This window comes from Lacerta agilis, chromosome 6 (assembly GCF_009819535.1).
Source record: "Lacerta agilis isolate rLacAgi1 chromosome 6, rLacAgi1.pri, whole genome shotgun sequence".
In the NCBI taxonomy this organism is placed as follows: Eukaryota; Metazoa; Chordata; class Lepidosauria; order Squamata; family Lacertidae; genus Lacerta; species Lacerta agilis.
The window spans coordinates 66,723,926-66,748,769 of record NC_046317.1 but is presented as its reverse complement, the minus strand read 5'-3'; the positions used below and the strand labels follow the sequence as shown (position 1 = coordinate 66,748,769).

The 24,844-nt window shown below is 42.0% G+C and overlaps 1 protein-coding gene across 8 annotated transcripts in view; it reads right to left on the bottom strand.

The window, feature by feature from the left end:
- Positions 1-408: 408 nt before the first annotated feature.
- The window catches only part of TOX2 (TOX high mobility group box family member 2), a 230,275-nt gene continuing 205,839 nt past the window's right edge, over positions 409-24,844 (bottom strand). For all 8 annotated transcript variants that reach the window (XM_033153266.1, XM_033153270.1, XM_033153272.1 and 5 more), the window contains 4 exons: positions 19,694-19,774; positions 14,079-14,486; positions 11,534-11,664; positions 409-1,592 (listed from right to left, as the gene is read on the bottom strand). In XM_033153266.1, coding sequence (XP_033009157.1) covers positions 1,556-1,592; positions 11,534-11,664; positions 14,079-14,486; positions 19,694-19,774 — 657 coding nt within the window. In that variant the 3' untranslated portion in view covers positions 409-1,555. The remainder of the gene's footprint in view (positions 1,593-11,533; positions 11,665-14,078; positions 14,487-19,693; positions 19,775-24,844) is intronic.

Sequence of the window (24,844 nt, the reverse complement as noted above, 5' to 3'; positions counted from 1 at the left end):
TGCTCTATTGTCTCGTGAGACAGATGGATGCCAACAAAACAACAATATTGGAATTCCAACACCAGTAGGACAAGGGCTGCAGAACCTTCCAGCAGGGAGGAGATATCTGACATAGGATTTCCTTTCCAGTGTTAGACCTCTCACCCCACCCACCACACCATGCGTCTTATTTCCTCCTGGGATCATAGGATTGCAGGACCACAGGATTGTAGGGCCACAGCAAAGAACACTGGCCGTTCTTAAGCCTATGATCTTGCATTTCACTGTGCAGGTACACCTTTAGCCACTCAGGACTTGGCAGCACATCAAATGTAACAGTATTGTGTGTCTCCAAACAGTTGGCACTTCCATCACGGAACCGACACAGAACCGCACACCTGTGTGTGTTCCACAAAAGAATGAGGCTGCTTTGTTTCTACTTTTTGTATGTTTTATTATAAAGAAAGGTAAGATAAGCATTGTGAGCCAAAATGTGCAGGTACTGCATAAACAGCACCACAAAGAAAATAAAAAATAATAATTAAAAAAAAAACCATGGAAAACGCACTTTTCATAAACTGTAATCTGCTTTCTAATTTTTTCATAAATAGACAAAAATCCTTGTCAGCAATTTTAAATAGATGGACATATGGCTGAAAAAAATATAATAATGCCATATAACATGGATATAAACTGTCCATTTCTTGCTGTACAAATAATAGAAACGAGTTTGGCAGGGTTTTTTTTTTTTTGTTTCTTTTTATACACATCTCCATTCTATGTATAACTAAAAAAATGTGCTACAATTAATATAAAATGCTTTTACTATAAAGTAAACTACTAATTTCTTCCACAAAAAAATCTTAAAGATGTCTTTAGCACAGTTCTAAAACATTTATTAAGCTACTTACAACTATCCAACAAATTATATTTTTCATGGTCTTTTCACATTGTTTCCCTCTCATATTTGCACTTCTGCTTCCCATCTGCTCTGTCCACCTAACCTCCAAACAACAGGTTCTAATTTTTAATTTTTAAATTTAACTTTTTTTTTGCCAGACATCTGAGGCCTTTCGCATGTACAATATTCACAACAGACTTCACATTTGTCTTGCACAAAGGTTAGTGCCATTTAGCAAGTCATCGAAAGAGTGTCTCCTCCTGCTGAGCCAAGCCTAATGCCTCTGAGCGAGCGCGGCGCCCGGGTCTGTGCTGAATCTAAAAAGCAGTTCGCTAGGAAAATGGTCCATAGCTAAGCTGGTGGCAAGCAGAGAAAGGCGCGCAGGGCAGGCAGGTGGGGTTGGGGGGGTGGTCCTTTGTAAATTTTGTTCTTTGTGATTTATGCAAGGTTGGCTTCCATGTACAATAGGACTTCGGAGAAGAAGGAGAAAGGGAGGGAGCAGGAAGAGGAGAAGAGAAGGAAAGGAATAAGCTGCTCTCAGAGCCAGGATATGAAGCCAAAGGCGAGTTGCTCTCTTGCCCATGTGACTTGCTTGATTCCCATCTGGGTAGCCTGTATCACAGACCCTCTTAAATGTCCTTCCTTTTCACCTTTGCAGAATGGAGATGTCAGGGTTTAAGTGAGGTAGAGTGACTTGTCCCTTGGCAGCATGCTGTAAGAGAAACAAAAGGAAGAGGATGGGTGAGATTGTGAATAATAATATTAATCATAATACAACCACCAGGCTAGCAGGCACTTCTAGAATATATTCCATACTGGTATATAGGTATATATATATATTCCCTACTTGCTATATACTGTAGTTGCCACAAACTGGATTTTTAAAATGTGGGATACAACTATTCAAGCCTATTTGACAGTAGCATTAGGATCATCTGTGCTTGTAAATTACAAATAGATGGGAAGGCAGATTAAAGGGCAATCCTTCTTTCCTTGGCTTGAAATTCATAATGATTACAGAGATCTTAGGTGCAAAACACAATAATCAAAACCAATGGGATGTATGCTGTTGAATTTAATCCGAATTGAGGCGGCACACTTTGACTTTGAGAAAGGATGTTTAAAAAAGTTGCCCTCTCAAAGAACAGAAGCAATTTCTTTTTTCCAGATTATGAACAGCCAACTCAATCAAGGTGAGGGACAAACACAAATGTCAAAAGAATGAAAACTTGTTATGTTAATTTAATGACTATCTATCTATCTATCTATCTATCTATCTATCTATCTATCTATCTATCATCTTTTTGCCAAACCATGAAAATGAGTTCAGCTGAAACAAAAGTGGGGGTAGGAGAAGAGGCTACAAGGAAGTAAAAGATTGGAGATTTCAGGGGAATTTAAGCACCCCTCACTTGCATGGCTTCTTAGCTGTTTTGTTTTTAAACTAGACCCCTGCTCTCCATTACACAGCTTTAAATACATTGGCCCATAACTGTCACCTCAAATTTGGCCCTCTGTGGTAGCTAATCTTTGCTGGTTTGTGCCCTGGAGATTAACCCTCCCCTCAAAAACACTGGAGTAGGAATAATGAGAACAGAATGAAGCACTTCACTGATATATCCATTTGCAAAAGAAGTCAGCATCCTATCATGTCCATCACATTCTCTCTTATAATTCACTTATCTGTACTTTTTTATAAGCAGCGTTTAAAATGTTCTGTCTTCCTATCCTCAGCAAAGATTTAATACGTCGACAAAGTAGTGAGGTCTTCTAGTACCAAAACTTCATTAATTTTACAAACTACTCTCCCAAACACATTACGGGCATTGCTATAAATAATTGAATCCAAACTAAGTGCGCTTGCTATGTTTTATCTCTCCTTTCTTACGGTGTTTGTTCACTTACTCAAGTGATTTGGAAGACTGAATAATTTGGAATGAATCTTCCAGTCTCCATCATGAATTAGTGTAGTCTGTTTTTGTTTGGACAAACTGACTGTATGCAAGTCAGCAGGTCTATGTGATTTGCTTCACAGACTAATGCTCTGTTCAAGCTGCTTATCCCAGAGTGCTCCCATGACCACTCTGGACTAAAAGGTTTAAAGAACACAGCCTAAATAACAAAGTTTGATTAAGATGCCCAGAGAGCAGATCATACATGGTGGCATGGAAGGGTAAACAATAATTAACTGTGAGAGATGAGAGCGGCTGACAATTATTCAGTGGTCTAATGTCTCATAAACAGAGAAGAAAAATAAACACAGCAGTAGCCTTTAATGAGAAAAACCCAGCGGTCATGACCATTATTAGGATGGAACAAGCCTGAGTAAAGTAACAGAGCAAATATTGATGGCAACGTTCTAAGATCTGCTGCTCAGATGCTGCTGCACTTCAGATTTGGCACACAGTCCTGATAGTGCTGAAGCATTTTCACAAGAAGCTGTGAGGATGCAAAAGAGAAACTGCATCATATTGCAGGGGATGGAACTCTCCATGTTCCTGTAACAAGCAACAATCTGAAGTAACAATGCATTCAAACAATGCCCTTCCAAAGCCAATATCTGTGCCTCACCAGCTAGGGATGAGATGCTGCTGTTTAAGCCTTCAAAACGTCTGAAGCTTTATGGGTCTGGTTTGTTCCACTAGATAATCAAAATCTACAATAAGTACAGTAGTCACAGCAACTTTTGTGCTATTTGTGCTCACTAATTATATGATAAACATGCTTCAAAACAAGGTTGCAAAAATTGCAAGGTGTGTGTGTGGATGGCTCACAATTTCTGCAAACCATCCATACCACCTCTCTTTATATAAGTCTGCACTATGCTGGAGGTATATTGCAAAAAAACAATCCCATTTTTCACCAACGTGATTTCCGTTTATGAAGTTTACAAGTTTTCCTGAAACTTTTTTTGTGTGTGTCTAGATCCAGCCTAAGTCCCAGCCCCTACAGAATCTGAACAAACATATACTGTTCTGAAAACACACACAAAAAGAACACTAATTAGGAAGGAGGCTGGGTTTGCTAATTTTAGCAAGGTAGTATGGTCTAGCGCTATAGCACCCAAGAGCATGTGAGAGGCATGTTGCCATTATAAATATTCATTGAATAGCCAAGTGCATTTCCTACAATTATGGAATTAAACGATTGTACTATAGTGCCATTCATTTCCCCCTGAATCCCATTATCAAAGGATTACACTGTGCCTATCATCAAATTGACCCAAGCCCACTGATACTGTCCAAGGTGCACTGTCCATGTTAGACCTTCCTAACAGACGTTCGAATTATGCTGACTTTAAAAGAACGATGTGATCACTGCAAGCATCAAATATTACGAGAAGACCGTGAGCACGATTCGTCCAGGGATGACATTTGATGCAGACTGTCATACACTGTGAGGGAGGCCAGAATCAACAGCAACCCGCACGCCCTGCCAAAAAATATATGCCCCACGCTGGAATTTTGCTGCAGAAGTTAGTTCACCTCATAATCTGCTATAATGATTTTCTGTCATCCTTAGCCTAATCTGCATGGTTTAAATATGATTTTCCAGGAATATGAGATAAAACCATGAAATCTGACATTTTCACTGTGACAAAAGGCATGAAATGTGAGCGCTTTGATCATGAATGGTATGGGGCACTGTGCACACAATAGTGCATCTTGCCAGAATGGCAAGAGCTTGTTTTCCTTCCTTAGAGCGGCTACCTGCCTGCTGCATTCATGTTTCATTAAGGCACTCTAGCATGCTTCAGCATGCCAATACGCCTAAACAATGCAATTTTTATATTGGGTTATATATTATTTTGATATTAAGCTATATAATGAAGCTGCACTTAAGAGATGCTTCTAACCTACATCAGCCCCCAAACAGGTGTCTCATTACATAACCTGTCTTCTGAAGTGTGTATGTGTATGAGAGAGAGAGAAAAACACTCTCTCTCTCTCTCTCTCTCTCTCTCTCTCTCTCTCTCTCTCTCACACACACACACACACACACACACACACACAGAGAGACTTACATGCAATGTTTAAAAATTAGCCCCTTTTCCCTGCAAACAGCATCACATAGAACCAATAGAAACCGCAACGTTTTGGAAAGTCCTGAATGCCAAAAATGCTTGAAGTTGCTTATTTGCCTCCCACATTATTATAAAAATAACATATCACACCGTTTCTTCCTACTGCAAAGTACTATTTATTCCACAGCAAGTTCTGCGTGGATACGTGTAGCAGGAAGGACCTAAACACGCATTTCCTCTACACAAGTTCAAGAAGCATTAAGGACTGGCATTCCGAAAAATGTATGCCTTCTCTTGAACTTTCCAGATTATTTAAGGAAAAACACTTCCCCGCTCTCTCTTTGTAGGAAGGGGCCTTGAAGTCTGGCCTTGAATTTCCCAAATTCCATTTTCGCCTAATGGAGGTGAAGGTGGGGCAGCCTAGTTGCAGAAAGGCAGCCTTTGTCTTGGAAAAGCATCTTTTGCTACTTTACCTCTTTGTCTGGTCCTTTAATAATACAATAGATAAATTGTGCAATCTGGTGCTGGAGGTGGGGAGGCATACAAATGGAACTTAAGAAAAGGAAAAGAAAGAAAGAAATTCCAGAGTCTCTCCCCCCCCCAATCCCTTTTTGGAGGAAGCAGTTCGGAAAAGAGAGAGGGGACGTGGGTTAGCAATCTCACTTGTTTCTAGTCAATCAGAGTTGTGCTCTGCAGCTTTTGCTACAAACAGGAGAAATTAGTTTTTGCTAAACTCTGTCTTGGAAGAAGGATGTATGTCTGACCCAAACACAGTTGGCTTGTGGATGAAATGATGGGACACCTGGATGGATGGAATGCATCCTCTGACTAGCGGGGGAAAGGTCACATCATGCATTTAAAGCCATGGTTTCTCCCACAAAGAATCCTAGCAACTACAATTTCCAGCATCCTTTGGGGGAAGCCATGCATTTTAAATGTGCATTAAATGTACATAGTGTGGTGTGTCTTCAGCAAGAGTCTTTCTCAGTAACGCAAAATGAGACCTTTTAACTTGGGATCTTACATATGCAAAAAATAAAAATAAAATAAAAAAACAAATAAAAATAGTTTGCTACTGTTTGCCTTTAGCTAAGCACCTGCAATCCCTGGCTATAATTTAAAATGTTGGCCACATATTTTTTTAAGGTCAGTATTTACCTAAAAATTTCCTTTAAACAGTTAACATTTGAAAACAGGGTGCTCAGTTCCTCCTCTAAATGCCAATGTTTAAGCACTATCAAAATTTACAGAGCCAAGTTGTAACACTTTAGGCCATATGTGTACAGAACTGTTTTGCCATGGTACTGGAGGCAAGTTGTCTCAAAGGACAGCAAGAAAAACTTTTCAGACTTCCCCTGGCGGCAGGGTGGGGAGGTGGGGTTTACATTCACAAAGAGGACACTGGGTGGGGGAATCCCCACAGCAAAGCAGCTTCAAAACAGACAGAAGTAATCCTAAGAGACCAGTACAATATTCACTACATGATGCCACACTTCTAGCTAGATCTCCCATTGGGCTGAGGAGAATGTTACAAGCTCTCCATGAATATTGTGTACAGCATGAGGTTCAACTCAACTATGCTAAGAATAAGATTATGGTCTTCTCCACCTGACCAAAACTTCATTTGTGGTCAATGAATGGTACTACATTGGAGCAGGTTAATTGATTTAAATATCTGGGGCAAGTAATTCGATCAAATAGGTCTTTTCTGGCCCACAGAGAGTATATAACCACAAATGCATCTAAAGCAGCCATGATGATTAGATCTCTATATGCCAAGAAGCAGGCTCAATCAGTGAAAGTTGCCTTGAGATTGTTCCAAATGAAAGTCCTGCCTCTTCTGTTGGTGGGCATTTCCCTGGGTGTACGTAGGGATTTTCTTAGATTGGAATCTATCCAATCACAATTTCTTATAGCCATCCTCAGGATCCCTCCTTCTGTAGCGGGCGTGGTCATGAGATTAGAGGTGGGTTGGCAAGCTTTCCGGTATGTTGCCTTGAAGGTAAAACTCTGGCTATGGCTCAAGTTATGTTTTAACCCGGTGGGCATCGCCCCCTTGATACTGAGTTATGACTTCCAATCATCGTGGGAAAAGGAGATTATAAATGAAGTACAGGCTTGCGGATTGTCGCATCTTTACCTGGAATCTATGACATTCAGTCAAGCTAGAGCTGTGATCTCTCAAAGATTGAGGAACATTGCAAGACAAGAGGACACTGCTCTTGTGAAACCTGGGATGCTTTTGGGGGACCAGATATTTCAGATTTCACCAGCCCCTTATCTGGCGGAAATCCACTACGTGGAGTACCGTAGGCTTGTCACAGCTGCCAGGTTAAATGTGCTGGAATCGGCGGTTTTGTTGGGAAGGTACAGGGGAGTCCCATATGCCCAGAGATTTTGTCCCTGTGCCTTGGGAGTGGTTGAGTCAACTGAACATATTCTTTTGATCTGCCTATTTTATGTAGACCTTAGACAAAAATTTATAGCCCCACTGCTATCCCAACTCTGTCCTGGAGACAGAGAAAAACAGGTTTTGTTTTTGCTGAATAACTTTACTGGACCAACAGCATCCTTGGTGGCCAAATTCCTTTTTTTTGGCCCTTAAGCGCCGCAAGGTTAAAATTGACAGCATTGACATGGGTCTAAATGTATAATCTACTTTTATTGCTGGCTTAAGTGTCATGTTCCTTTAGATGCTTAGTCATTCTAATTTTTGTATGGATAAATCCTTGTTTTCTGGCTGACGGCTGAATAAAATTTTGATGATCATATTCACTACAGAAAGGATGGGAGATGGTCTCTATGCAGAAACTCCACTGGATGACAACAGAGAGTAGAAATGAATGCTGTATTTCTGGATGGAGTGATGCCATAGATAAAAGCTTGAAGTTTCAATAACATTTTCCTGTCTTCTTAAACAAAGCAAAGCCCAGTGCTTAATCCACATTGCAACTGAACTATCATGGCATCTCCCAGGGATCCCTGGGAATTTTAGCACTTCCCGCCCCCCAAGGTACTGAGATATTATAAGACCAAACTGTTGAACTGCCTCAGAGAACTGTGTTCTTACGATCCTTCATGAGATTCTTTATTGGAAGCAAATGACATGTGCCAGTCAAACTGGTTTATGTTTGCAATGGATACATGGCTGAAGGGGAGGGGAAGAGGCTAAGCTTCCCCTTCTGTGCATTTCAACCCACACAGCAATATATGGAAATAGATGTGTAGCCAATCAGTGACAAGATCCTTACTCTTACAAATCAAAGATGATATAATAAACATGGCTTTTAGCTATACCGCTTTAGTGGACAGTGCTGAATTATTCTTCATACACCCAAAAATGCTCTGTACATAGGAAGCAGGTATCAAGAAGAATGGTTCCTAATTGGCATTCTCCATGCCATGCTAGTATTCATTATGCAAGGAATTTTTTTTATATGTAGCGGAGTATTCGCATGATACCGTGCTGTAAGCAATGCTTCCTATTCTGACTCAGGTGTCTTGTGGGTAGGAAGCAATGAACTCAACATTTAGCTCAGCCCTACTTTTTTTTCAAATAATAAAGAAAATTCACACTGCACATGCTCAGAACTAGATGAGCACCAGCAGGATGGTGACACTTTGTATGGGGATTCTTGCTTGTATACTGAATGAATTGTTGATGCAATCATGTGCAATTGATTGCTTAAAAAAAACAACCCCTAGGGTTGCAATGCATTCATTCATGTGCATTACTTAAAGCAGGGATGCCGAGCCTGTGGACCCCCCTCCCGATATTGTTGGAGTTGGAGTAGAACAACTTGTAGAGGGCCACAGCTTCCTCACATGATTTAGATGGAAGAGAAAATAATGGGAAACAATGGAAGGTTGCAGCAAGAGCAAATGACTAATTCTGATATTAATTCTAGAAACTATGAACATTTGGAAGGCAAGCAAGTAGAATACTAGGCACAGCTGATCCACAGAAGATCCGGGAAATTCATTTGTTTCAACACGCTTGGGAAAGTACCTACTTCTTCCTAATAAGAGTTTTCTAGTAACTCTAAAGTAACTCCCCGGAGCTGAGGGCGATGAAACAATCGTTGAGACGGCTAGAGCGCCGGTGGCAGAAAACCCATTCTGAATCCGACCGAACACAGGTTAGAGCTCAACGTCGAGCCTACCAAGTGGCGATAGCGACGGCAAAGAAGACTTTCTTCACCGCCTCTATTGCATCTGCGGAAAATAGCAGCAGGAGACTCTTTCAGGTGGTTCGGAATCTATCGGAGCCACCTTCGTCATCGGGGCCTGGTAGGGACCCCAAGATCTCCTGCAATGCGTTTGCAAAGTTTTTTGCGGATAAAATCGCTCAGATTCGGAAAGAGATAGACTCCACCGTGGGAGCAGGGCCAGGGCGGGAGAGTGCCAGAGTCCTGTCTAGTCCAGTTGTGTGGGATCAATTTCAGTCTGTTACCTCCGAGGATGTGGACAGGCTGCTTGGACGAGTGAAACCAACCACCTGTCTCCTTGATCCTTGCCCATCCTGGCTTATAAAAGCTAGCCGGGAGGGGCTGGGCGATGGGCTGCGCGGGGTGGTGAATGCTTCCCTCTGTGAGGGAGCCTTCCCAGCCCCGCTGAAAGAGGCGGTCATTAAACCGCTTCTTAAAAAAAACATCTTTAGACCCGGCCAATATGGCCAACTATCGCCCAGTCTCAAATCTACCATTCTTGGGCAAGGTGATTGAGCGAGTGGTTGCTGAACAACTCCAGGCACGCCTGGAAGAAGCGGACCATTTGGATCCCTTCCAATCGGGATTCAGGCCTCACCATGGGACTGAAACCGCCTTGGTCGCGCTGGTCGATGATCTCCGGCGGGCTAGGGACAAAGGTGAGAGCTGTTTCCTAGTTCTGCTGGATCTCTCAGCGGCCTTTGACACCATCGACCATAACATCCTTCTAGACCGGCTAGAGGGGTTGGGAGCTGGAGGCACTGTTATACAGTGGTTCCGCTCCTTCCTCCTGGGCCGTGTTCAGAAAGTGGTGGTGGGGGATGAGTGTTCAGACCCCTGGGCTCTCACTTGTGGGGTGCCTCAGGGTTCTGTCCTCTCCCCCATGCTTTTTAATATCTATATGAAGCCGCTGGGAGAGATCATCAGGGGGTTTGGGCTGGGTGTTCATCAGTATGCAGATGATACCCAGCTCTACCTCTCTTTCAAATCAGAACCAGTGAAGGCCGTGAAGGTCCTGTGTGAGTGCCTGGAGGCGGTTGGAGGATGGATGGCGGCTAACAGATTGAGGTTGAATCCTGACAAGACAGAAGTACTGTTTTTGGGGGACAGGAGGAGGGCAGGTGTGGAGGATTCCCTGGTCCTGAATGGGGTAACTGTGCCCCTGAAGGACCAGGTGCGCAGCCTGGGAGTCATTTTGGACTCACAGCTGTCCATGGAAGCGCAGGTTAATTCTGTATCCAGGGCAGCTGTCTACCAGCTCCACCTGGTACGCAGGCTGAGACCCTACCTGCCCGCGGACTGTCTCACCAAAGTGGTGCATGCTCTGGTTATCTCCCGCTTGGACTACTGCAATGCGCTCTATGTGGGGCTACCTTTGAAGGTGACCCGGAAACTGCAATTAATCCAAAATGCGGCAGCTAGACTGGTGACTGGGAGTGGCCGCCGGGACCACATAACACCGGTCCTGAGAGATCTGCATTGGCTCCCAGTACGTTTCCGAGCACAATTCAAAGTGTTGGTGTTGACCTTTAAAGCCCTAAACGGCCTCGGTCCTGTATACCTGAAGGAGCGTCTCCACCCCCATCATTCAGCCCGGACACTGAGATCCAGCGCCGAGGGCCTTCTGTCGGTTCCCTCACTGCGAGAAGCAAAACTACAGGGAACCAGGCAGAGGGCCTTCTCGGTAGTGGCGCCCGCCCTGTGGAACGCCCTCCCATCACAGGTCAGGGAAATAAACAACTACCTGACATTCAGAAAAAACCTGAAGGCAGCCCTTTTTAGGGAAGTTTTTAATGTTTGATATTTTTGTATTTGATTTCTGTTGGAAGCCGCCCAGAGTGGCTGGGGAAATCCAGCCAGATGGGCGGGGTACAAATAATAAATATTATTATTATTATTATTATTATTATTATTATTATTATTATTATTAACTGAAAGCCTTGAAAACTAGCATGCCACATGTGCCATTTGGCAAGGGAAAAGATACAGATGTATTACTACTTTCAGCTAGCAGAAGTAATAGAGGGCTATGAGGAAATGCAGAAACAAAAACCTCTGGGTGCAGACATGCTCAATTATCATGCCTTAATTATTAAATCTGACACAATCTGTTTAAGTATCACATCACATATCCACTTGAGTTCTGACCATTTTCTTGGTACATGTTCATGAGTACAAACTCATAAAAGAAAGGACGATTAAAGATAAGAGTTGAGTTTTTGTCAAGTTAACACTGGGCCACTTTAGTCTGAAAACACAATTGCTCTGAAGACAATATAGCATTATTCATTGGAAAGGTATTGAATAAAAACACTCATGCTCAAAACAAGTATGAATGTTTTTGAAGCATGCTGCTTTGATTACTTCCATCGTTTAGACAGCCCTCTAAACATGCTGAAATTTCTTATCTTGTATACTGGCCTGCAGTGGTTAATTCCGCACTCTCTGCTGGGGTATTCATTGTCCCACTCGGTATTTCCTGGGGGGTTTGATGCAGCAGGTGATCGTGGCCCAACACTGTTCTGAAACTCAGATGAAATATGTGAGAAGTCCTAAATGTGGAAGAACAGAGGAAAAGAAAATGTTATAAAGCAGGATATTGGCAAAACCTTCTGGCTTTACCTATAACTTCCAAACAGAGTCCCAGCTGAGCAAAGTGCTTAAATGTATGGATAGCAATATGTTCAAGAACTTCATTTAAACCAAGACCAAAGTGAAAATGCACAACAGGATGTTTATTCTCTAAAGAAATCAGCTGCTTTCTTTCTCTTCCTTGTTGTACAAGGTCATGTTTTGAGAAAAAATTCATTCCATATTTATTGCCCATATTATGCACAATGACACATGCTTCTGCCTGCATCTATGTTTTTTGTTTTGTTTCTTTGCAATCATAAACACTTCCCCCAAAAGAAATGTGTCTCTCACTGCTCTAAGGCATTAAACTAGTTGAAGTTAAAGTAATGTGGTGAGGAGAATCTTTACAAGCACTGTTGCTGCATCCAATGACACCTTTTTGACTCCAAAAAAGCTTGAGAGACAGTCTAATGAGAGATGCCGGTGTATGGTTTAATCATAATCAAATGAACAGCATCTATTAACTAGGAAAAGATGAGATCTGAACAAGGAATTCAAGCAACAACGTTTATAAAAATTAAGCTTTATTTGGGCCAGTGATGCAAAATACTCCATTTCCAAGTTCACCTACTTTAGAGCTCTTCAACTGACTTTAATTAGTGTTAGTTCCACTTCACTGTAATTATTTTGAAGCCGGTTTGAAGATTTTGATCTAAATTACTACGTTGCAAACTACCACAGTGATAAACCATGACAAAAATGTTCATATTTGCAGATCACTCCTCACTCCCAATCCCCAAAAGAAATCTAGGAGCATTATGCTATTATAATATTCAAAATATGGATAACCATGATGTGACATTTGAGAAGGAAGACTTTCAATAAAGCTATTTCTCCCCCCCCCCCCCGCTCCCCAATTGACATCAACCAGGTGCAAATACAAGGCAGCTCAGAATCCAAGGAAAATGCCAACTCTGAGAGTTCAGGAACATGGAAGGTTCTGCTCATATAGGTCCATGTGTCCAATTACCTATATCAGTGTTTTTCAACCTTTTTTGGGCAAAGGCACACTTGTTTCATGAAAAAAATCACGAGGCACACCACCATTAGAAAATGTTAAAAAAAATAACTGTGCCTATATTGACTATATATAAAGTAATTTTTCAATTTTTCCACGGCACACCAGGCAACATCTCGCGGCACACTAGTGTGCCGCGGAACAGTGGTTGAAAAACACTGACCTATATGACAGATGTCCTGAACAGATAAACTATGGGGAAACTGCACTGCAGTTTGAACTCTAAATGATAAATTCACTGGATCCGTCTTGATGAACAAACCCACACACTTGAAAATGAGGGGCATAACTTTGAAATGCTTTTCAATATAAAAACTGCTGACTGCCGAAATCTCCATTAGTTAGCACAGCAGCAGCAATGTCGAGCTTTTGCCACTGGTGCTTTGGGGTGCCTGGCTAATATATTGCTTTATTTTGGGGCAGTATATAGAAACCTCCCACAACAAGGTGGTGCATTTTATTAGAGGATTCAAATTATTGCAACTCAGAAAGTAATGACAGTTAAAGGCCTTTACGTGCCATTTGAAAAAGTAGTTTTGGGTGTGGCAACTTGAGGAGGTTCATGATGAGTAGCCCCTTTGAAGAGCAGGGAAATTATGCTCTGGGATTTGTTTAAGCCTTTCCTCCCATGCCTTTCCCCCAATGTAAATCAGCCTACACTCACCAAAAATTGCTACTAGCTAAACAAACGGAAAAGACAGCAAAAGATGCTATTCTTGTCTTTTACCCCCTCTGGAGCTAATAGCACTTGGAGGAAGGGTAGCATTCACATGGGGGGGAAGGCATGGGAGAAAGGAAAGGCTGAAACAGTGGTCTTGTTCACACATTATGGTAAATCATAGTTAATGGTTCATCATGAATGTGTGTTATCTCACTATCTTTGCTCCTCCCATGGGAGAAACAAACAATGAACTTTGGCTTAGTGTCACGTCCAAATCAGGGATCATGCAACCAAGGTTTATTCTAGGGCTTGCTGACCATAGTTTGCTTGAGCAAAACCAAACCACAATTTTTGCCAGGTATCATGGTTTGCTTTTCCAGAGTGTGAACAAGGACGAACAAAGAAGGCAAGATCAGCAAATTTGTGATAAATTGTTAACTGTAAGGGTGAAGTAGGTCACTCTCTTCCAAAGCACCATTTCCCCAGTCTTCAAAGCAGCCCAGTGGGGGCTGCTGATTAGTAAAACAAATAGTCAACGGACACCCCATTCATGGATCTTTTGAGCATCGTGTCTAGTTCAGCCACAAGTTCGCAAAACCCAGTTGTGCAGAATTCATGGTTAAGAATTGTAATTTAGGGCTCAAGCCACTCACCTGCTGGCCTGGTGGTGAAGAGTTCATTGGGGGCTGTACCTGTAGTGCCATGGAAGGAGACAAGATGGGTTGCTGTGGGACCTGCTGCATGCTGAGGGATTGGTTGAGGATGGAGCTCTGTGGGTGGTGCAAAGACAGCTGCTGATGGAGTGGGGGGCTGATCTGGAAAGAAGGGGGTGGCGAGGCACTGATGCTGGGCAACATAGGTTTGGAATTGAGGGTCCTGGAGAGGCTGGGGTGAGGGTGTCCACGGTAGCTCTGCAGGTCTGCTGGGGACAAGAAGGAGCCCAAGCCAGGATAGGGTGATGAGGCCTGTGGTGGCATCGTATACAAGGGCTGTTTCGGTGGGATCATTTTTGAAGGTTGGTTGGTTTGGGCACTTTTTGTCTCCCCTTGGTCAGCTGAGCTCTGCAAAACGGTGGGAGGAGGAACCACACAAACACATAGAACAGATTGCAAATGAAGGACAAGTCACTGAAATTAAGTACATGCAACTTTGACATCTGAGTAACTAAAAGGCACAGTTCTGCTCCCCTTTTATACTTTGCCCCTCCTATCAGATGATACTAAGAAAGGAAACCTAAGAACAAGTTGTAAAATGCATGATTTAACAGTATTTCCAGTGCTTGAAGTTCAATAACAGTTGGCATAAACAAACAAACAAACAAACAAACAAACAACAGAAATCAATATAGCATGGAGCAGTGGAGAGGAGGCAACATAGCTCAGTGGTAGAGCACATGTCAATGCATGCAGAAGATCCCAGGACCAATCCTTAGCCACTCTACTTAAAGGATTCCCGAGACCCCCTAAAGCAACTGCCAGTCAGAGTAGCCAATAGTGCCCAGGATAGACAAATCTAAGGCTGCTTATTAAATTATGCTGCACTATCGACTCATCAGTTGTTTTACAATTATTGCCTTTTTCAAATTAACAACAGCAACCATGGTGCTACTGATTGATTAGCTGCAAAATGGGCAGCAGCATCTCAATAGCCACCCAGTAAGTTCATGATGCATTGGAGAGATGAAAGGAGGCCAAAACTTAAAACAACAACAACAACAACAACTTTCTACTGAACTACAGTGGCTTCAGAGTTGAAAAATACAGGGCGGGGGGGGGGGGGTATCTGGGCAGTGATGGAGATGGAATAAAATAGAGGGGAATATAGCAATTTCTAATTCTGGTGGCCTCAGCAACTAAGTAACTAATGAAGGTGCCCCAGTCCCAAACTGAAGGATTGTTGGTGTCTGCTATCTTCTATGCCACCTGCTCCACTCTGTACAGGGATTTTCTAACATTAAAAAATTACTTATTTATCTATCTAAAGCAACAGACAAGATTTTAAGGCATTTGCCAGCAAAGATAATTGGGTGATGGTGGGTTTTTTTTTTTTTTTTGCTCTCTCAAAGTCCTCATTCCAGATTTATTTAAATATGAAAGTCACCTTTTAAAACTCTTTTTTTTAAAAGCCCACAACAGTTATTATTGCTGCTTTGCTAAATGCGGCGAGATACTGCACCAATGAATTATATGCAGCATGAGCAGAATACCAATATCAAAATATCCAACCTTAAATACATTCAGCGCAGTTATGAATCTTTTTAAACACTTAAACCAATGAAAGGGACTCAGATTATTTCCTTTTTGACCTTTTTGCCACAGCTCTTAACCTTCAAGCATGGCTCTGTTAACTCCCCAGGCAACGTTCCTCAGTGCTCACTCCACAGCATGAAGTACATGTTTACCCCTATTTTAATTATACTGAAATTAAAATTATTTAATTTTTTTTAAAGGAAAAAAGTAAATGTATTTCCACACAATTTTAACTCACTTTAAAATGGCAGCCTTGGCTGGGCCGCTTGTATACTACTGATGCTGGGAGCTCTCCGTGGTTCTGAAACACTGTGTCTACCGCATAGGAGAATAGTGACGGCTCAGCAGTAGGACACATGCTTTGCAGGCAGAAGGTCTCGGGTTCAATACTTGGTTGAAAGAGACTCCTGTCTGAAACCCTGGAGAGCTGCTGCCAGTCAGTGCAGACAGTTCTGAGCTAGATGGGCCAATGGCCTGACTCAGTACAAGGTGGCTTCCTATGTTCTTGTTGAAGTAGGTTAGCTACCCATCCAGTTCTCTCCCTCACAACTTCAGTCAGGAGTGCCAACGGGGTTTTCTGGGCCCAGTGGGCTTTCTGACCCACATGCAAAAGTGTACAAGGATTTGCTCTGTGTCATCGGCAAGTTTGTGTCCTCTTCTGCAGGTGGAGTGGAGGGTATGAAAGTAAATCAGTGGCCACACACAGAAACCATCTCTGTTTTTAAGCAGAGATTGGATTACCATTTGTCATGGATGCTTTAGTTGAGATTTCTGCATTGCAAGACTAGATGACCCTCGAGATTCTAAGAGATGTGTGTTGTGCATGAGTGAGGGGGTGGAATGAAAAGTTCTGGCTCTGCTCACTTTTGCTGACACCCACTTTCATTCTGGACCCATCCATTGCTGACATGCAGCTCCTGGAGGCTTGGCCATGAGGCTGAAAAAAGTCCTTTGTCCCAATATATCTGTTATTCATAGAACATGGTGGCAGTGGCCATTGAAGGAATATCTATGGATTACCAGCACTGATTTTTTTTCTTAAAAAAAATATCATTATTATATCTCAGTGTCTCCTTTGTTCTAGCAGATAATAATTCTTATTTTCCTATTCCCATTGCCACCTAATCAGCCACACCATTACGAGTTATTGCTCCATCAGATACTCTTTCTCATCTTGCTATAATGCATCTATGTGACACCAGGTAGCGATAGTTGTTGGCTCTGGCGCAGAATACTACTTCAGCACAGAAATGCTTCCATTACTATGGACAAGAAAAACAACCGCAAGGCAAATGAACCACACTGTATACACGGCAACAGCTGTCTACTGGATATATTCAGAAATACAAAAATATTTACACAGTAAACCTGCCAATCTTAACCCTTCAAGGCCCACTCCCCAATTTCACTCAACCCTTTCCTTTGACTCTCCATTTAATAGTGTCTTCTTCTAAATAAATTTATATAAAATTCCAGCTACTTTTGCTCTGCTATGTCATTCATCAAAAGCCAGTGCCTAGTTTCCTTCCCTCTCTACAGTAGCAGGCCTAGTTCCCCACTTTCCTTCCTCACATCCAGATCCTATTCCTTTGAACAGCAGCAAATGTTCCATGGGCTCTTCAGAAGCAGCGTCTTGCTCTCTCTGCCAAGCCCATGTTTTGGGATAGAAGGCATTCCTAACCTCTAATCCTATGAAATTTGAAAAATGAAGTCCTCCACTCAGTATATCAGATACTGAGAATTCACAATCTGCAGGTAGTACAAAATAATATGAAGCATATGTTGGGAAGGAGGGGCCAGTATTGCTTGCAAAGCTACAGGGAACCAGGCAGAGGGCCTTCTCGGTAGTGGCACCCGCCCTGTGGAACTCCCTCCCTTCAGATGTCAAAGAGATAGACAACTACCAGACATTTAGAGGACATCTGAAGGCAGTCCTGTTTAGGGAAGCTTTTAATGTGTGATATTTTAATGTATTTGATTTTTGTTGGAAGCCGCCCAGAGTGGCTGGGGAAATCCAGCCAGATGGGCGGGGTACAAATAATAATAATAATAATAATAATAATAATAATAATAATAATAATAATAATTATTATTATTATTATTATTATTATTATTATTGCAAATTCTTTCAGAGTTTGAGGCAACAACCCATGGTCACATGAACAATTTTACTATCATGATTGTAAGTGCACAAATGAACTGACAACCATGTACAAATATATTTGATCAAAGATGTCAGTCACAGATGTACATTGATTGATCCCTTCCCCATCTTTGTTTCCTTGGATGCAGGATCCTGCCCAACCTATTTTAAAAAAACAACTATTCAACATATATTTCCCACTGCTATGCCCTGAATCTAATAGAAGTCAACCTAGTGCACCTTTCTCTTTTTAACAGTAGGCAAGCAAGCAGATGCCTCTCAAAAAAACTGACTGCATTTGGATGTCATGCAGAGACTCAGCCAGAGCTTTTTGAACTGTGTGTTGTGACATGTTAGTGTGTCGACTGCAGTGTGTAGGTGTGTCGTGCGAATGCTCCCCGCACTCCTCCCGGGGTTGGAAAGGGGCTCGTAGTAAAATTGAATTACTGTGCCACACGAAAAGAATAATGTCTAAAAGATGTGTCACCAACATGAAGACTTTGGAAAGCTCAGGACTAAGCTATAAAAAGACCTATAGTGAGTATTGGGCTCACACACTCCCTCCATCACCCTAGCATGGTCACAAGGAGGAGATAGTATGCTTCTGATTGCAATTAACCACAGTTTAGCATGCCATCCGGGACCCAGGTGGTGCTGTGGGTTAAACCACAATGTCTAGGGCTTGCTGATCAGAAGGTCAGCAGTTCGAATCCCTGCCACGGGGTGAGCTCCCATTGCTCGGTCCCAGCTCTTGCCCACCTAGCAGTTTGAAAGCACATCAAAGTGCAAGTAGATAAATAGGGACCGCTCCAGCGACTGGACCTGATGGTCAGTGAATACCTTTACCTTTACCTTTTTAGCATGCCGTCCAAATAATAAACTGTAATTAAATATAACTAGTTGAAAAACCAGCTTCATAAACTTGGTTGGTTGAAGTTTAGGATTAACCACAGTTTGTCGGGTTTGGACGACATAGCAAGCTATAATTAATGTACCTAAAAATCTTCTAAACTCTTCTCAGTGGAACAGAGAGCAAGTGGGCTGTAGTCTCTTCTTCACAACCTACTGGTTTCTTTTGTTTACCTTCTGGTACACCCCAACTGAAGCTGTCTCTCCCTTGCTACTACCACTCCTGAATCTAACAAAAATACCAACATTCTATTCTACAAGGTAATGCAATATATTTTGATATTATTATTATTATTATTATTATTATTATTATTATTATTATTATTATTTAATAAATTGATTTATTTAATGCATTCTCTGCTGCTGCAAATCAGTCATGAAGGAGTAAATATGCACATCCAGCACATATCAGGTGCATGCAAAGTTTCATGAAACCTGCCCTTGGCTCTTCCATGCCATAATACAAAGAAAATGACAGCTTTGCGAAGAACACGAAACCTCCAGTATGGTTTGACTGTGGACAAAACCATCTAATGAAAGTTACGTTTTGTCTTGCTTTAAGGGGTTTGGGATCACTCTGCAGATGATCCAATCTGTCTTTGATTATGTGGGTAAACAAGTATTACACCCAGACCTTCAAATCAAAGTTATGACTCTGGTGACAGCAGGGAGCAATCCCAGAAGTCCTGCCTCTAAACATTGCAATATACTACAGTAAACCAGGTGGGGTTTTTTTTTTTTTTGGTAAGAGGGGGAGACTGGCATCCTTACAACGTATCCTTGAGCCATGCCACAAAGTATTTCGCTTTGCTCTTGCAGAAGGTAGTTAACACTGAAATCAGATTTGATAGCACGGTTACAGTGCATTTCTTATAAACTTGCTCCTCCCCAGAGACTTCCACGAGTTGCAACTAATTTATCATTGCCACATCCATAGTGATTCACGTATGAAACATAGTCTGGTTACCTTGGAAACCAAGCTGGCCCGGTAGGCTGCCAGAGCTTTTAGATACTCCTTCTTTGCTGCTTCAGTTTTCCTTTTATATGCCTGAAAAGCCCAAGAAAAGAATATTAATTAAACAAACAGAATAGGATGGTACTTTTCTGACTGTGCTGTGGACTTACTCCTTGCATATTCCTGAAGGGGACTGTGACCTGCTTTGATTTGTTACAAGAAGAGACTTCATGTATGACTGATGTGAAACTGCAGTTGGTCTGCAATTTCCAAAGACAGAACGCAGGCCTAAATCAAAACCACCATATCTAAACAATTAAAAAGAACCTGGAATCAAGAAATGGTACCTGGTCCATTATAGATTGTGCTATCTTGTATTTCGTCTGTATGCTTCCGCAGTACATGGGATAGCTTAACTAGTTGTTTGAAGTGCTCAAGATTCTGGGTCTTGTTCAAAGTGTAAAAAAATAATTATGGTCTGAAATGGTTACTGAAAGAACCATCTCATAGAAGTCTAACTCAGGGGTCCTCAAACTTACTCGGCCTCGGGGAGGTTCCTCCAGCGCCGATTGCGTGGTGGGCCGGAGGGTGGGGGAGAGCATGCACTCGCTTTTTCTGGTGCACTTCTGGCGCAGTGCGGTGCCGGAAATAGCTTGTGCGCATGCGCAAGCGTCATTTCCGGCACCTTTCCTGGTCGGCGCGGTGCTGGAAATAGCTTATGCATGTGCGCACGGGCCTCCGCAGACCCGAAAGTGCACCGGAAATGGCGCTTGTGCATGCGCACAAGCTATTTCTGGCGCCACACCGACCTGGATATGGACAACCGCACCGCGCCATGCTGGTAAGAGCGGGCGGCAGGGGTCATCGGGGGCCACACAATTGGCTCACGCGGGCCGCATCCGGCCCGCGGGCCTTAGTTTGGAGATGTCTGGTCTAACTGCATGGTGCAGTCATCAGGAGACATCCTTCCCTGTATCCAATCTGCAACAGGTGGGTGGGTAAGTGGGGGCAGGGCCTTCTTAATGGTGGCACCTGGGTTCTGGAAGACCCTATCCAACAAAACTCCAGGAAATCCAGTTGACCCACAATCTCCCTGCCTTCTGCAGGAAGGTAAAAATGCTCTTTGCTATAGCTTCTAGTTTACATTAGATGAGTTTATTGTTGATGATGCTAGAATTTCTTTATTCCTTTCTGTATTGTTTTACTGCTTAGTTGGTTTTTACATTGTTATTTAATTGTGATTTGCTTTATTATGTCAGTCATCCTGGGGGGAGTATACAACATTTTAAGGGACAGGATTCTCTGTGTAGCAACCATGATGTTCATAGTACTTGTCCTTCTGGTGTTTTCGAGGTAAGAAAATCTATGGTGATAAGATAGATTCCTTAAAATACATAGCCTTATGTTTCATATGTCATGATGGCACTCGACTGACAGATAGAACGCCCACCCCATCCAAGAGTTGGATTTATAGGCTTGGAGGCTGACAAGCTAGAAATCTCTGAGTGTGAACTTTTTGAATGTTTCTTTTTCAAATGGAGGAGTAAAGCCATCACAGAAATGAGCTATACTGCTTCATGTTGGCAATGATATGAACCTACTTCATTTGCCCTGAAATCAACCAGGGGGCTTCCAGATGAGTTCCTAGAGAAGTGAAGAAGTAAACTTAACTTTGTAAAGTATGACAAACCATAATGTTATGTATCATTACCATTTCTGTAACTAGAATTGGTATGAATTTCTGTTTAAGCTCATAACTAATAATGACCAGATGAGTTAAGTGCTTACAATGTGAATGAAACATGAGCTCAACTTACTGCCTACACTTAAGTTAGATCTGCTTAAATAAATGGGACTAAATTATGTCACATTTATTTCAATGGGTCTACTCTAAGTGTGACTAAGCCTGGATCCAAATCGCTTCGTTTTGGACAAATGTTTGCTGCCTAATCCAAAGTCAGATACTTGTGATGTCAAATGCTGTACAGCATAACTACCAAGAGAGGAGTCCAATGAAAACTTGACTATTAACATTGGGCAGCAACCCAATGTTAATATTCATTCTGGGAAACCAGACTTTAAAAAAAAATTAAAAAAAATCTCCTCCAGCTGTCCTCATCTTATTAGAACATCTCAGCAATTGGGATGTTTTCATTTGCATAAAAATTACATGAGATAAAAACTAGATTTAGGTCATTTATATGTAGCTGAAATGAAGGTTTCCAAACTTCTTAACAAGAAAAAAAAACTGCTTTGTGGTTAACAAGTGAAGCCAATTTGAGCTTCAAAAACCCACCCCAATTTCTTCAGAAGACTCCCAAGAGGATATCAGGTTTGTCAGTGAATAAATTTCCTACTTTTAAAAATTTACTTTAGTTACACTCAGACAGATTTAGCTCCAGGGAGAAGTTGCAGGTTTTTTTTTTTTTGTAGATAATGATCCTGTTTCTCAAGGTAAAATGTGAGAAGTAGCAGCTTAACCAACATTTGATCTTCATAATCTTAAATTGAATTGATGTTCATATGCAGCAAACTCTTAAATCCAGGACAAACAGGTATATGAAATGATAGTGAGGAATGTATTAATCAGATTAATCATGCATTTCGTTGGGTTCCATGTGCAGTTGCAGAACATTCTCTCTCCTAAGTGTAGATAATCTTATGACTGTTCAAACATAACAGGGAAAGACAACAAGAGCAGGGGAATGAATCTTGAACTCCACTGTCCTAAATTGAAGCCATTTGCTCATGTCCCAACTGTTGAAGGAGTAGTGAAACTGACAAGATCTGATCTCCCACAGCTTCTGGTTTATTTATTTATTTATTGAATTTATACACCACTCTATACCCAGAGATCTCAAGGCAGTTCAGTTTCACACAAAAGGGGATAGCCTTACTGTGATGAATGGGGAACCTAAGGAGACCATTAACAAACAACAAAATAGGTTTGGTGTATACTTTTGGTAGTGCATTATGCTTCTCAAGAAGCATAATGCACTGCCAAAAAGATTTTTTTAAAAGTAAATGTAGAAAATATTATTGAGCTGGCAAGGAACTGGTGTGGGGAACAGACAACTTCAGCTTTTGTATTTCCTTTTCAAAGGGGTACATGAGCTAATCATATGGATATGGATACCTATTTTCATGTACAAAACCTTTCTCCAAAGCACTTTAAAGCTCTCAGGGCAAGGAAGGCCAGCATGTTATTACCGTAATCTTGGTCAATATAAGTGCACACACTAAACCATGCAAATATCTATAGATGAAGCATTGTTGCACATCTACAAGTCAGATTTGGATTTTCAAGGGTACAGCTCAAACTACATAGGGCTGGTTTAGTTCCTCAATATACTTCCAACCTGGAGCAGTCATGTAGATGCAGCTACATAGAGAAAGTAACACCTGAATTTCCTGCACAAGGTACAATACCACCAGCAAATGCTATTTCTTCTGCCCAGAAGTGTGTGTCTGTCTGTTGAGGGTGACGGGTGGAGGCCGAAAGTATATCGAGAGCCGGGGATGAAAGAGACAATACAAAAATCTTCACTGTTAAAGAATGATCATTTTACTTATTGATTTTTGTAGCAGGTTGATAGCATATTACTGCCAAAATCACATTTTCAACTCATAATCATTCAAGTTGGCCTTAAAAGAATGTTATGCAATTAACTGTTCATTGCTGTAATGAGCTGCAGAATATCAACTGTTCAGAGACAAAAATTATGATATTTGGTTACTGAAGGATGAAATATTAACAGCCAGCCAATTCAGCAGTTATCGACCTTCCCTTACCTAAGAGTAGGGCTGTGCAAAAGGCTTCCTGATATGTGGCCCCGGGAACAGGCCACTGTGTCCTGTGACGACAACCTGGGGGCCGACCGCCCTGCCCCAGATTCATCCCCAAAGCAATTTAGGGGTAGGGCTAAGGCTTCTTAAAACCCTATTCTCTATATATGATTGGGAGGCTGGGGTGGAGTAAGATTCTGCGTCCTCGCCTCCCTCTTCCTGACAGAGGAGTGGCTTGGTAAGCAGAAAAATCCAGCCCTGTGGGATTCTACTCCATTGTGAAGGGCTTCATTGCAGCTTGGCAAGGAACAGCAACTGGCAGATCAAATCGTTTTGCTAACCAGCTGGGGTGGGAAGGAGAGGCTGGCTGAGAAAAGCATCCATTGCCTTCTCCCACGAAGATGCAGCTGCCTAGTAGGTCCCTTCCTTTCGTGATTTCTCCTCCCTGCCCCATGCCTGCTTTTTCTTTCTCCACCAAGCCCCCTCCCCTCCCCTTCAAGCTTTGCATCAATCTCGGAAGCCTAATGAGCCATGTTGACCTGGGGGTCTCTCAACCTGACTCGACCAATGCCCTGATTTCCTGAATCAGCCTTATTTGATTTGGGCCTTGGATGAATCTGATGCACAGCCCTATCTGGGAGTCCTCTTTTCTTCTTCAAGCAAACAGGAAGTGGGAGGACGACATTTGTGTTCCATACAGCCAGTGAGATATTTATGTTGCACTTGCAAATGCCTTCTTTAAAACATAAAGAGCAAAATGCCTAGTTCAGGCACAGAATATGGCACTCAAGTCTATACAAATGAATGAAGATCCCATGGAAGATGTTTTTAAAGCATATCTTAGCTTTCTCTAAAATTACTCATTTATCTGCTCAGTGCTGAGACCGAACTAATCAAGATTGGCAAAAGAAAAGTATGGAATTACTGGAATTTTCCTGTTCCATAAAATTAATATGCCTTTTGCTCTATTCATGCTTTTCTTGTGTGTAGGGGAATTGTGCAGTCACTGTAAATGAGGCCAACTGTTTAGCCTCATTCCCCAAGACACACCCCTGTCCTGAAATAAGCATGCCATGTGCATGGTTGTCAGCAAGGTGTCCCAATTGCATGTAATCCCTACCCATGAGCAGGAGCTTGTGCATTTCACTTCCATTACAGGCAATTGTGAGCCACTCGCCATTTTTCCAGGAAGTGGCTGCAAAAGGCTGCCCTGCAGGCACTAAAGGAATGTGTGGCTATTGTCAAAATAGTATCAGCAAAAATATATGTTTTAAGACTAAATTAGTAGCACCGAACTGGGCTTGTAAAACTGAAGCCCTGATCCACAGATCTACTGAAAGACATGCATTTTGTTTCAGATATAAATAAAGTGTTTCT